Source organism: Hyperolius riggenbachi, chromosome 3 (genome assembly GCF_040937935.1).
Source record: "Hyperolius riggenbachi isolate aHypRig1 chromosome 3, aHypRig1.pri, whole genome shotgun sequence".
NCBI classification, from domain to species: domain Eukaryota; kingdom Metazoa; phylum Chordata; class Amphibia; order Anura; family Hyperoliidae; genus Hyperolius; species Hyperolius riggenbachi.
Window position 1 is genome coordinate 38,082,423 of NC_090648.1, and position 15,117 is coordinate 38,097,539.

The 15,117-nt window shown below is 41.8% G+C and overlaps 1 protein-coding gene across 1 annotated transcript in view; it reads right to left on the reverse strand.

The window, feature by feature from the left end:
* Positions 1–6,260, reverse strand: part of LOC137562059 (extracellular calcium-sensing receptor-like) — a 30,258-nt gene extending 23,998 nt beyond the window's left edge. Inside the window, exon 1 of the mRNA XM_068273399.1 lies at positions 6,220–6,260. Coding sequence (XP_068129500.1) covers positions 6,220–6,260 — 41 coding nt within the window. The remainder of the gene's footprint in view (positions 1–6,219) is intronic.
* Positions 6,261–15,117: the final 8,857 nt, after the last annotated feature.

Sequence of the window (15,117 nt, forward strand, 5' to 3'; positions counted from 1 at the left end):
GGCCAGTGCAGGGACTGGGAATCTTGTCAAAGTTGAGGGACGCATGGATTCTTCTCAGTATCAGCAGATTCTGGAGACCAATGTCCAGGAATCAGTGACAAAGCAGAAGCTGCGCCGGGCTGGATCTTTCAACAAGACAACGACCCTAAAAACTGCTCAAAATCCACTAAGGCATTCATGCAGAGGAACAAGTACAACGTTCTGAAATGGCCATCACAGTCCCCAGACCAGAATATAACTGAAAATCTGTGGTGTGAGTTAAAGAGAGCTGTCCATGCTTGGAAGCCATCAAACCTGAATGAACTAGAGATGTTTTGTAAAGAGGAATGGTCCAAAATACCTTCAACCAGAATCCAGACTCTCATTGGAACCTACAGAAAGCTTTTAGAGGCTGTCATTTCTGCAAAAGGGGCATCTACTAAGTATTGATTTCATTTCTTTTTTTGTGGTGCCCAAATTTATGCACCTGCCTAATTTTGTTTAAACAATTATTGCACACTGTCTGTAAATCCAATAAACTTAATTTCACTTCTCTAATATCACTGTGTATGTCTCCTATATGATATATTTAACAGGCATTTTTTATCGCAACAACCAACGATTTATACAGGAAAATCATGACAATTAACAAGGTCACCCAAACTTTTGCATCCCACTGTAGCTAGAGGAACCTCAGTATTAGGTAGCTAGAGGTGCCCCCAACTGAAGAGAGATCTTGTCAGTGGAATGTAGAGAGCTGGATGAGTAACCTCTTATATAGGCTCTGCACAGGACTCTGCATAGGGAAGAAAAAAGGGAGGCACTCGGGGAGGGGAGGGAGCCACCTTACCATCATCAGGCGCCAGTAGGCACCTGCCTACAGTGCCTTATGGTAAATCCAGCCATGGACATTTGTAATTGAACTGATTCCGGATACTGATTATGAGTGCAGTAAAAGTCAAGACACACACTGATCAAAGGAAACAGGTATCCTGAGGTCCAGTCACTACAGCCTTGATCTGACAGATGCAGAGGTCATTAAGCACTGCATACACACCATCAACAACACATAGGCCTCGATTCACTAACCGGCGCTAAGCCGGTTAGGGGGCCTTAACAGTGTGTGGGTAGAGTTGAGCCGAAATTTTCGTAATTTCGCATTACTAAAATTACGCATGCGAAATTTGCGATTACGATGCGAAATTACGGTAGCGTAATTGCCATTAAAATCGTAATTGAAAATACCGTAAGCGTAATTTTCAACGCGTAATTTCGCGTTTCGTTCATGCCGTAATTTCGCATTAAACGCTACCGTAATTTCGCGTTAAACCGTAACGCTCCGTATAATATAAAAAAGCTGCCGACTTTAAGGATTAATAGCAAAGCCCCCTTAAATGCTAAGAGCCTCAAATTTGAAGAATATATTAAGGAGATCAGGAGGAATAAGAGGAACAATTTTTTTTTCAAAAAGACCTTATAGTTTTTGAGAAAATCGATGTTAAAGTTTCAAAGGAAAAATGTAAACATTTAAAAACCCGCCGACTTTAACGGTTAATAGCAAAGCCTGCTTAAAGTTTAGGAACACCAAATTCCCAGGCTATATTAAGGGGATCAGTGGGAATAAGAGGAAAAATTTTTTTTTCAAAAAGACCTTATAGTTTTTGAGAAAATCGATTTTTAAGTTTCAAGGGCGAAAATGTCTTTTAAATGCGGAAAATGTCAGTTTTTTTTGCACAGGTAACAATAGTGTATTATTTTCATAGATTCCCCCAAGTGGGAAGAGTTTTACTTACTTCGTTCTGAGTGTGGGAAATATAAAAAAAAAACGACGTGGGGTCCCCCCTCCCAGACCTCTTTAACCCCTTGTCCCCCATGCAGGCTGGGATAGCCAGAATTCGGAGCACCGGCCGCGTGGGGCTCCGCACCCTGACTATACCAGCCCGCATGGTCCATGGATTGGGGGGTCTCGGAAGGGGAGGGGCAGCTAAGCTTTCCCCTCCCCCTCCGAGCCCTTGTCCAATCCAAGGACAAGGGGCTCTTCTCCACCTCCGATGGGCGGTGGAGGTGGAGGCCGCGATTTCCTGGGGGGGAGGTTCATGGTGGAATCTGGGAGTCCCCTTTAAAAAGGGGTCCCCCAGATGCCCACCCCCCCTCCCAGGAGAAATGAGTATAGAGGTACTTGTACCCCTTACCCATTTCCTTTAAGAGTTAAAGTAAATAAACACACAGACACTTAGAAAAAGTATTTTAATTGAACAAAAAACATAACCACGAAAAAAGTCCTTTAATATTCTTAATTAACCATTAATACTTACCTGTCCCTTTAAATAAATGATCCCTCGCAATATCCTCGGAAATGTTCTATCAGTTACAATGTAACAAAGTTATTACAATGTAACAACTTTGTTACATTGTAACTACGCCGCACCCGACGTCACTCACCGCCGCCGCCGCCGCCGCGTCTGTGCTGCACAGATTCCCGACAGAGCTCTGAGCTATATAGCTCAGAGCTCTCTAAGCATCTTTGTATTTGGGCTCCAAGGAGCCCCATTGGTCCTTAGCAGACCAATGGGGTTCCTTCTGATTTAAAGGAACCCCATTGGTCTGCTAAGGACCAATGGGGCTCTTTGGAGCCCAAATACAAAGATGCTTAGAGAGCTCTGAGCTATAGCTCAGAGCTCTGTCGGGTCCTGCAGCACAGACGCGGCGGCGGCGGGGGGGCGAGTGACGTCGGTTGCGGCATAGTTACAATGTAACAAAGTTGTTACATTGTAATAACTTTGTTACATTGTAACTGATAGAACATTTCCGCCGCCGCCGCGTCTGTGCTGCAGGACCCGACAGAGCTCTGAGCTACAGCTCAGAGCTCTCTAAGCATCTTTGTATTTGGGCTCCAAGGAGCCCCATTGGTCCTTAGCAGACCAATGGGGTTCCTTTAAATCAGAAGGAACCCCATTGGTCTGCTAAGGACCAATGGGGCTCCTTGGAGCCCAAATACAAAGATGCTTAGAGAGCTCTGAGCTATATAGCTCAGAGCTCTGTCGGGAATCTGTGCAGCACAGACGCGGCGGCGGCGGTGAGTGACGTCGGGTGCGGCGTAGTTACAATGTAACAAAGTTGTTACATTGTAATAACTTTGTTACATTGTAACTGATAGAACATTTCCGAGGATATTGCGAGGGATCATTTATTTAAAGGGACAGGTAAGTATTAATGGTTAATTAAGAATATTAAAGGACTTTTTTCGTGGTTATGTTTTTTGTTCAATTAAAATACTTTTTCTAAATGTCTGTGTGTTTATTTACTTTAACTCTGAAAGGAAATGGGTAAGGGGTACAAGTACCTCTATACTCATTTCTCCTGGGAGGGGGGGTGGGCATCTGGGGGACCCCTTTTTAAAGGGGACTCCCAGATTCCACCATGAACCTCCAGCCCAGGAAATCGCGGCCTCCACCTCCACCGCCCATCGGAGGTGGAGAAGAGCCCCTTGTCCTTGGATTGGACAAGGGCTCGGAGGGGGAGGGGAAAGCTTGGCTGCCCCTCCCCTTCCGAGACCCCCCAATCCATGGACCATGCGGGCTGGTATAGTCAGGATGCGGAGCCCCACGCGGCCGGTGCTCCGCATTCTGGCTATCGCAGCCTGCATGGGGGACAAGGGGTTAAAGAGGTATGGGAGGGGGGACCCCACGTCGTTTTTTTTTATATTTCCCACACTCAGAACGAAGTAAGTAAAACTCTTCCCACTTGGGGGAATCTATGAAAATAATACACTATTGTTACCTGTGCAAAAAAAACTGACATTTTCCGCATTTAAAAGACATTTTCGCCCTTGAAACTTAAAAATCGATTTTCTCAAAAACTATAAGGTCTTTTTGAAAAAAAAAAATTTCCTCTTATTCCCACTGATCCCCTTAATATACCCTGGGAATTTGGTGTTCCTAAACTTTAAGCAGGCTTTGCTATTAACTGTTAAAGTCGGCGGGTTTTTAAATGTTTACATTTTTCCTTTGAAACTTTAACATCAATTTTCTCAAAAACTATAAGGTCTTTTTGAAAAAAAAAAATTTCCTCTTATTCCTCCTGATCTCCTTAATATATTCTCCAAATTTGAGGCTCTTAGCATTTAAGGGGGCTTTGCTATTAACCCTTAAAGTCGGCGGCTTTTTTATATTATACGGAGCGTTACGGTTTAACGCGAAATTACGGTAGCGTTTAATGCGGAATTACGGCATGATACGACTGTAATGCGAAAATTACGCGAAAATTACGCTTACGCGAAATTTCGCGAAATCCTTCTTCATTACGATTATGTACTTACGGCCATAATCGTAATTACACTAATTACGCGAAATTTCGCGAAATCGTAATTAGGTCATTACGCTCATCTCTATGTGTGGGCACAAACCACAGCATTATGTAGTTTGTGCTCACAGGACCACCCACATCACGCACAGCGTGGCTGGCCGGTATTAGTGCGCGGTGCAAAGATAACGTACGTCACACCCGCTGCCTTGTAAATGTCACACCCGGTGCAATGAAAACGGTGCATCGGGTGTCCCCGAAGCGCCGCATTGATGCTGTAAGTCTACGCAAAGCTACTGTGGGGGCACTAAGTGGCTGTTCATTCCGGCGCTAAGTGTTAGTGAATCAAACCCATACAGCATCAGCGCCAGCATCCTTCTCGTCCTCATCCAGCCGTGTCTCAACATCAACCAGTACAGCCATAACTCTATTCAGGCCATCTGATTTTAAAAGAAAGAGGTGTCATGTCTGCACCAGCAATACGGACAGAAAGACAAGCACATTGGCCTCAATTCGCTAAGGGCAGTTTGGTAAAATAATTTAGGTTGGTAAAATACCGCATTCGGTATTATACACTTTTTTCCCCAAAATTTCATTAGCTGGTCAGAGCTAGAGGTAAATACCGAACACTTTTATTTGATTTTCCAATAGCTTTAATCTTTGTGAACTTCAATTTCTTTCTTCTGCACAAGTCAGTAATTTACCTCGGTAATTTTACTCTTCGGTGTGGTAATAGATTTAGTGATTTGGCATTTGGCAAGGTGATCGATGAAATCAGTTTTCTGCATTACCGAATGTGGTAATGCTTAGTGAATTGAGACCATTATGCTTCTGCTCTATAATATATAATATATATATATTTATACACAGTATATAACATACACAGGCTCCTCCTGATGAATCGCCACTCTGAATCACTGATATCACCATACATGGCACACACACGTTGCCTCAGGCCACCCACTCTGCCATCTCTATGACAGCAGAGCTCTGGGAGCAAGTCAAGAGCCGCTTTCATTGGCTCCTAACCGTGTGATCAATGTAAGCCAATGGGATTGGTTCACATTAATGACAGGGTCAGGAGCCAATAAAATTGACTTGTGACCGACTCACAGAGCTCTGCCATCATACCGACAGCAGGGCAAGTGAACTTCGGTAGGGAGACAGCGGCGGGAGCGATGAGAGCAGCAAGAACACGTGACGGTTTGCAGGAATAACAGCCCCCAAACAGGGCGTAGATTTTAATCACCGCCGTCCAGAAGCGGTCAAAGTCAAATCTGAACACAGCAAATAAAACAAATCTATGTAATGGTTGTATTTGTCATTGCCAAAACAAGACGTGTGGCCAGTTCCCACTTTGGCCGGCCAATGTAGGCAGGCATGTGGCCATGTTCAGATGTAAGCCATATACATTTTCATTTTATACACATGTACATAAAGTGGAACAGGGAATTAGAGGCATTCCATATATTGTGGAAATAGATGGAGAAACTTTAGAAGTTGTAACTGATTGACAACAGACTTTTCCATGATATCAAAATGACACTGTAGCAAAAAAAACAAAAAACAAAAAACTTGTTTTTGATATAATGAATTTTATGTGTAGTACGGATACTTAATAGAACATTAGTAGCACATAAAAGAGTCTCATATTTTTATTTTCAGTTATGCAGCTTTTTTTTATAACATTGCATCATTCTCTAATATTTGCAGTTTACAAACCACACTCTGTATTTTAACCATTTGTGCCGCCCGGATGTGAAGCTCACGTCTGGGCGGCTGCCTTCCAGCGCTCCCGCGCTTCGCGCGCTTCTGGGCGCGATCGCGGGCGCGCCCCCGTGCCCGCGTGGTGTCCCCCGGTAGCCCTGGGATCAGTGAAAGGGAACATTGTTCACAATCACCGATCCCTGTCCCCCGCAGAAAAACTGAAGCGCTCACCCGTGAGGCTTCAGTTCTTCTGCCCGGAAAGATTTCCGCATCCCCCTTGTACTTCCGCTTAGCGAGAAGTACAAGGAGGGAAACCAAAAATGAAGGTGGCCTAAAAAAAACATGGATAGCCAAATACTACCTTGCACATTTCTCCTCATTCTCCAGGGGCACTGCTATGCTTATAAGTAAATCCTTTCCTGGCCAAATTCTGACAGCCATCACTGATCCCAAAGGTAATTACGTAATTATAAAGTGCAATTTAGAAGGTCAAATCTTCACTATGGTATCCATGTATATCCCTCCCCCATTCAAAGTCCAAATATTAGAAGGGATGTCCTCAAAACTCCACAATATACTGGAAGGTCCCCTTATGATTTTAGGGGATTTTAATGCTATAATAGATCCAGACTCAGACAGACTGAATAAAAGTCATCGCTCTTTTACATCCTTTCTGGATTGGATCAAGACCTATCAATTGTATGACGCTTGGAGATGGAAATATCCCTATAAGAGAGAATTCTCCTGCTACTCTGATAGTTACAAGACAATGTCACGTATTGATATGGTCTTGACCTCCAAAGATATGCTCCCTCATATCACTAATATACAATATTTATCACATGGCATATCAGATCATTCCCCACTGATATGCACCATTACTACTCCAGGATCAGGATGTGCAGGCCTCTGGAGAATGGGCTCGGTGTGGTTGGAGGATGAAACTGTGTTGGCTGAGTGTCAAAAAAGCATGTCATTTTATTGGCGAGAGAATGAAGGTACGGTGAGTGAAGATGTCTGTTGGGATGCTGGAAAAGCGGTGCTGCGAGCATCATTCTGCTCAGCCATGTCCATAATTAGGAACAATAACAAAGCTCACCAGGAGTATATTAGGAAAGAATCAGAAACATGTAAAGCACAACTAATCACAGATCCTAGCCCAAGCAGGTATACGCACTGGGAGTTAGCCAGGAGAAAACTGGAGTTAGAACTACTCAATAGTATTGAACGGAAAGATATAATCCATAAGCAAAGCCAATTTGAGCACGGGAATAAATGCGGGAAATTACTAGCATTTTTTCTCAAAGCACACAATGATACAACAGCTATATCAGCAATAACACAATCTGATGGAGCGTTATTGGAGACGTCTGCAGACATGGCAGAAGCATTTAGGAATTTTTATGAGCAAGTCTATTCCTCTCGGACAGATATTAATGATAAAGAGACAGAGGCCTTTCTTGAACAGCTTTCCCTACCAACTCTAACAGAAGTAGAGGCTGAATCATTAGATTCACCCATTGGTCTGGAAGAATTAGGAGTAGCACTAGCGTGTCTTAACAAAGGTAAAGCCCCGGGACCCGATGGAATCCCAGTAGAATGGTATTCCAAAAATAAAACAGACATTTTACCGCGGTTGGCTTTGCTCCTTCCCAGTATATATGAAAAAGGGGAATTGCCCGATTCAATGAGAGATGCGTTAATCACTCTTATTCTAAAACCGGTTAAAGACCCACTAGCGTGTGATTCATATAGGCCGATCTCACTAATGAACACGGATACCAAAATCTTATCTAAAGTGCTAGCAATCCGTCTAGAAAAAGTAATGCAGAAGTTGGTTCACCAAGACCAATGTGGCTTCATTGGGGGAAGGTCGACTAGAATGAATATACGCAGACTCCTTTCTAACATTCAATTTCCTCATTCAAACTCCAAAACTAGAATAATTTTGTCCCTTGATGCCAACAAGGCATTCGATTCTATTGAATGGCCTTATCTAATGCAAGTACTTAAAAGCTATTGCTTCGGTCCCCGCTTTTGTAAATGGATCCAAATTCTATATACCAAGCCGGTTGCGAGGGTCAGGGTCAACCAGACTATATCTAAGTCTTTTCAAATACATCGTGGAACTATGCAGGGATGCCCGCTATCCCCTCTGCTTTTTGGGCTAGCTATAGAGCCACTGGCACAGGCAGTACAGGGGAATCCCAATATTGTAGGCCTTAAGATTAATAATACAGTGGAGAAAATGTCTCTATATGCAGACGACATGCTCATATACCTGGCTGACCCTGGCCCTTCCTTAACCGCTGTTCTGGAGCTATATGAAAGGTTTGGACAAATGTCAGGTCTTACTATTAATTGGACTAAATCGGCCCTATTCCCTTTGGACACACTTGACCATAGTACAATTTCCCCACTGTCTAATCTGTTAATAGTGGATAGGTTTAAGTATTTGGGGGTATGGGTGCACAAAGATATTCGTTCCTTTGAGACCACTAATATCCAACCTGTAATTACCAATATAGAATCTCAGTTAAAGCGATGGTTGAATCTACCACTAAACCTATATGGCAGGGTATGCTCCATAAAGATGATTATTGCCCCTAAACTACTGTACGTGCTCCAGATGTCTCCAGGCTGGCTCCCACAAAAACTTTTTTAAAAAATAGATTCTATTATAACCAGTTTTCTATGGGCAGGTAGTACCCCAAAAATAGCATTACGAACTCTTCAACTACCAATTGCTGATGGTGGCTTTGCTATGCCTGATTTTCAAGCATACTACTATGCTTCTCAGCTGGTGCCTATACAGCACTGGCTGAGCTCAACAAGAACGCACTCAGACATGAATACGGAGGCGGATATTGCCACCTCCTACGAAGCGTTGTGCTCTGCCATTTATAGAGGTAAAGTCCCCATGGGAGATGAGGGCTCATACTTGATCCAACATACTATAAAGGTATTTAAAAGGGCCCAAAGGATATGCGACCCCTCCCCCAGTACTATATCTCCCAATTGGCCCTTATGGCATAATGACCAGCTCCCGGAACTAAAAAAAATTCTGGGTATTCATTTCTGGTGTAGAGTAGGTATCAAATACATCAACCAGTTATACTCTGAAGGATCCTTTAAGGATTTCGCCACTCTGAGGCAGGAGTATCATCTCCCTCCACACTCACTATTTCGCTATTTTCAGATCAGACATGCCCTTAAATCTCAACTTGGCCTACACGGGGTTATAATAGCCCCAATGCCACTAGAAGCACTGCTCCTACAAAAAGATACTAGCAAGCTAATATCGAGGTACTACAACTGTGTACTCCTTGCTAAACAGAATAATATTCGCAATAACTATAAACATAGGTGGGGGGATGGAGGGGGGGTGGTAGCTGACTCAGAGTGGGCAGAATTTCAGGATACATACTATAAAACCGTTATAACCTCAAGGGATAAGGTAATTCAACTTAAATGGTTACACCAAGCTTATTTATCACCAGTACGAATAGCAAAGATGAGAAGAGGTGTTACAGACTCCTGTTTTAAGTGTTCAGCGATAAAAGACGATTTTCTACACTGTGTGTGGTATTGCCCCCAGGTTCAATCCTACTGGAAGACAGTAACTCACTTCCTTTCAGACAAACTCAAACTCCCCGTTGTAATGTCATTTCAATCCTGTATGCTAGGAATATTGGGGGACATAGGTTGTGGTGTACACAAGAAAACTTTGATACGTATACTATTGTTCTATGCTAGAAAATCCCTCACCTCCAAGTGGAAGCAAAACTCGACACCCTCGTTAAATCAATGGAAGGAAACAGTAAATAGTATATTACCGCTATATAAACTCACATATCAGTCCAGATCACAATTTACAAAATTTGATAAAATTTGGAGCACTTGGGTTAATGCATTAGATACTGTAATTCCTCACCTTGACATTTCTGTGATGATACAAGATCTTCATTGATTATGCTGTTAAATCTATTATTAATGCTCAACTGAATGCTTATGCATGTCCCCAGGTAGATGGAATGAGGCTTCATCTTTCTGTCTGGTTTTGACAATCACAGTGACAACTAGCTATGTATGTACTCTCGAAACAATCTCTGTAAAATGTTATGGCACAAGAACAGATAATTTTGTGAATTTGCGGAAGAACACCAAATGTTTTGTGATTGTTGTGGTGTTATCGTTTGTTAACTTGTAAACTATATTACAAAATTAATAAAAATATTCTCTTTAAAAAAAAAAAATGAAGGTGACCATCTTGTAGCAAATAGTAAAACTACAACTACACATTTTTTTATATTACAATTTACACACATACTAACATTAAAAATTAGCTATTTATGTCCCACACCAAAATATTACCCACATAAAATTTTTAATGGAGAAAAAAAAAATTCTATATAAAAAAAAAGAAAAATACATAAATAGTTACCTAAGGGTCTGAACTTTTTAAACATGTTTTTGAAGGGGGTATACTACAAACACTTTTTAAATTATAAGCTTGTAAATAGTGATGGACGCAAAACGGAAACAATGCACCTTTATTTCCAAATAAAATATTGGCGCCATACATTGTGATAGGGACAAAATTTAAATGGTATAATAATCAAGACAAACGGGTAAATAAAATACATAGGTTTTAATTTTGGTAGCGTAGACTATTTTAAAGCTATAATGGCTGAAAACTGAGAAATAATGAATTGTTTCCATTCTTTTCTTATTAATCCTGTTAAAATGCATTTACAGGAAAGTGGCTCTTAAATGTACCACCCACAGAAAGCCTAATTAATGGCGGAAAAAACATTATATAGATCAATAAATTGTGCTAAGTAGTGATAAAGTTATTAGCTAATGAATGGAAGGTGAAAATTGCTCCGATGCATAAGGTGAAAATTCCCCGCGGGCTGAAATGGTTAAACTATGAAACAGAACAGAGCTAATGACCCTTTGAACTTCCCTGCAGTAAAACCTTATCCAAAGTTGTCTTACATTGTTTATTTAATCTATAAGTGCATCAGAAAATAGCATTGCTCTCTGACTAAATTAGTCAGAGAGCTCAGAGAAGCTATTTTGCATAGATAACAAGTGAAGTTTCTTAACTCTTCCTGTACTGGCAACAATATGAGACTCATATCTGTACTACACATACCATTCATTATATCATACATTTTTCACTTCAGATTCCCTTTAAGAGATTCTTGTGGCTTTGAAGGAAAGCTATGGCAAATTTGGACAATTGACTAAAGGATAGAAATGTCACTTTACCAACAAACATATTTTAAAGCTATGGCCTTCTCAGTAGTAATATATAACTGTGAAAGTTAGATTGTAAATAAGGTCATACTGTACATAGAAAAAAATGATGCTATTGAACTGTGAAAGCTGACCAGCCAATACTTAAATAAATAAGGCCAGAGTGTTCACTGGACGGGCTGATACTACTATTAAAACTTAAAGAGACTCTGTAACAAAAATGTCATCCTTTTTTCTACTATCCTACAAGTTCCTAAACCTATTTTAATGTGCTCTGGCTTACTGCAGCACTTTCTACTATCACCGCCTCTGTAATAAATCAACTTATCTTTCCCCTGTCAGATTTATCGCCCTGTGTCTGGAAGGCTACCAACTCTTCAGTGTTGTTGATCTGTTATGCACACCCCCCCCCCTCTCCACACCCCCTCTATGCACACTCCCGTGTGTGTTTTTTACATTAGGCAGCCTCTCTGCTCTCTTGTCAGTGAGAGAAGAGAGCTGCTTGCCTTTTACAAGCTGGATAAATCGTCCTCTGTTAGGCTGTGAAAGGAGCTGTGCTGTCACATACTGAGGAATTACAGACACCGGCAGAGCTGTCTGCAGGAAGAAACAATCAGCTTGTCACTCTTCAGTGGATGATAGCTGCAGGGGGTAAACACACAAATTATCTCTTGAGATTCAAAAGGAAGGGTGTATACAGCCTGCTTGTGTATGGATGTATTTTCTATGTGTGGACATACTGTACATCAACCTACTTCTGGTTTTGATGGCCATTTTGTTTGTTTATAAACAAACTCTTTAAAACTGTTTTTGACTACTTTTAACGCGGCGGGGAGCGGCGAAATTGTGACAGAGAAGAATAGGAGATGTCCCCTAACGCACTGGTATGTTTACTTTTGTGCGATTTTAACAATACAGATTCTCTTTAAAGGACAAATGAAACAGGAGGGATATAAAGGCTGCCATATTTATTGCCTTTTAAGCAATACTAGTTGCCTGGCTATCCTGCTGGTCCTCTGCCTCTAATACTTTCAGCCATAGACCCTGAACAAGCATGCAGCAGATCAAATGGTTCTGACATTATTGCCAGATCTGACAATATTAGTTGCATGTTTTTTACACTACTTCAGCCAAATAAATCAGCAGGGCTGCCAGGCAACTGGTATTGCTTAAAAGGAAGTAAATATGGTAGCCTCCATGTTCTTTTAACTTCAGTTGCCCTTTAAAGGACAACTGTAGTGAGAGGTATATGGAGGCTGCCATATTTATTGCCTTTTAAGCAATACCAGTTGCCTGGGTGTCCTGCTGGTCCTCTGCCTCTAATACTTTCAGCCATAGCCCCTGAACAAGCATGCAGCAGATCAGATGGTTCTGACATTATTGTCAGATCTGACAATATTAGTTGCATGCTTTTTTCTGCTGTGATTCCAACACTACTTCAGTCAAATAAATCAGCAGGGCTGCCAGGCAACTGGTATTGCTTAAAAGGAAGTAAATATGGCAGCCTCCATGTTCTTTTTACTTCAGTTGCCCTTTAAATGACAACAGTAAGAGAGAGGTATATGGAGGCCGCCATGTTTATTTCCTTTGACATCTGGCACCTAGAAGTACATATGGTTGGGAAGAGTTGGAGTCTACTGAACAAAGGAGGAAGGGGGGGGGGGGGTTATAATGTAGAATACTTTTGGCCAAGATATCTCTTTATTAATAGCAGCTAGTTCAATTTCCCATTTCATACATAAGAATGGCAGGTCTTTTTGGCAACGCAGTCTAAAATATAATAGCATTTTATTATTGCTGTGTCTGATCAGAGCTAATTTTCTGTCTGTCTAGCCCCATTTGTTTTAGAAAATCCTTCAGTAGGCTAGGCCATCTCAGTTCCTCACTGCCCAAGACATGTATAAGTCTACAGTCAAGGGGCTTGATTCACAAAAGAGTGCTAACTGATAGCACGACCATTTTCACACGAATTTTCGCATTTCCCGCGATTGCAAATTTTTGAGTGAAACAATAACGTTTTTGCGCGCAAATCCAAAACCGGCAGTGCTATCAGTTAGAACTCTTTTGTGAATCAAGTCCTGTGTGTGTTCTAAGTTCCATGCACCAATTTTGCATGAAAATGCTGCAGTTTGCGCGTGAAAACGTTGTCGTTTTGCACAAAAATGTGCGTGAAAACGGCCGTGGTATCAGTTAGCACTCTTTTGTGAATCAAGCCCAGGGTCGTGACTATAATGTGAAAACCAGCCCTCCCTCCCAGCTGGCTCAAAGTTCGGCTTCAGGTGCAGCAATTCTAGAGGTGATCTTCCTTACTTGTTTTGGCTTTTTTTCCTATTTCATTTTTGATAATAAAGCTTGCCTAACCAACTATGAAGCGAAAGGTAACCCATCCCAAGAAGGTGCCGATTAAGTATGTATAAAATTTGGATGTTCTGCATACCACCAGAAAAAAAGTTGGGAAAAACAAACCAAGTCGTGAGTAGGCCAGACTGTGTGACTTTGAAAAACACTGTTCTACCAACAGTGATCATACACATATACACTGCATAGTAATCATAGTAATACACATGTACAGAGCATACACGTAATCGCAAACCACATGGATCACATCGAGTGAAGCTGCAGCTAACTTACATTGTGCACGTGGTCCCTGGTGGCTTCTCTTTGAAAAACACCTGCTGGTAGACCTTGTCCAGGTGAAGAGGTAACACTGCACCAATCAAAATATCTCCAGCCTGTGTCACACCTTCTTGAGGGATGACATCCAATCTGCATCTTTGGTCATCTGCATGAAAAACTGAAATGAGCTGGAAGAGGATTAGAATCCACATTGCTTTACACAAAGAAGTCATTTTGCTTGTAAGACCTCCGAAGATACCTGAGAATGCAATTTATCAGACGTTATCATATAGACCTGAGAAGGAAATTAAAGGAAAACTTGAAGAAAGAGGTATGTGGAAGCTGCCATATTTATTTACTTTTAAGCAATACCAGTTGCCTGGCATCCTGCTGATCTATTTGGCTGCAGAAGTGTTTGAATAACGCCAGAAACAAGCATGCAGCTAATCTTGTCAGATATGACAATAATGTCAGAAACACCTGATCTGATGCATGCTTGTTCAGGGTCTGTGGCTGAAATTATTAGAGGCAGAAGATCAGCAAGACAGCCAGGCAACTGGTATTGTGTAACAGGAAATAGATATGGCAGCCTCCATATCCATCTCCCTTCTGGTGCCCTTTAAGGAAGGAAGGAAGAAAGGAAGGGAGGAAGGAACAGACTTCTGTTATGAATTATCTCTTCTATTTTGCACTTTATTTATGTAATAGCTTAACTCAAAATGAATGTTCCCTTTTTCACTTAAAGGGACCCTGAGAAGACCTGTTAAAAACAAATCTGAACTTATCTGGGGCTTCCTCTACTATCTAACAGGTCTGTTCAGGTCTTCCCTAGGGCTGCCCCCACTCTCTAGAACTCACTCCCACCAGCCATCAGACTCGCCCCACCTTTAATTCCTTCAAACGAGAGTTCAAGACTCACCTTTTCATACTCATCTACCCCTCTGCATCAATACCATAATATGTTCTGCTGAGCATTCTCTCAACAGGTGCACCTGTTGTCTCTAACCTCAACCTTTAGATTGGAAGCCTCTGGCAGGGCCCTCCCCCTAGTGTCTTCAGCTTGATTATGCAATCTCACTGTCAGACACCCCTCTAGCATACTAGAACAGATTCTATCCAGTGATGCTCGGATACCCCCCAATCACAAATGCGACTAAAACCGGCCACGGCAGAATTTAAATCGGATATGCCGTCGTGATCGTGATCTAGATTTGAATCAAAGTTCTGAATTCGACTTGGATTTTAGCC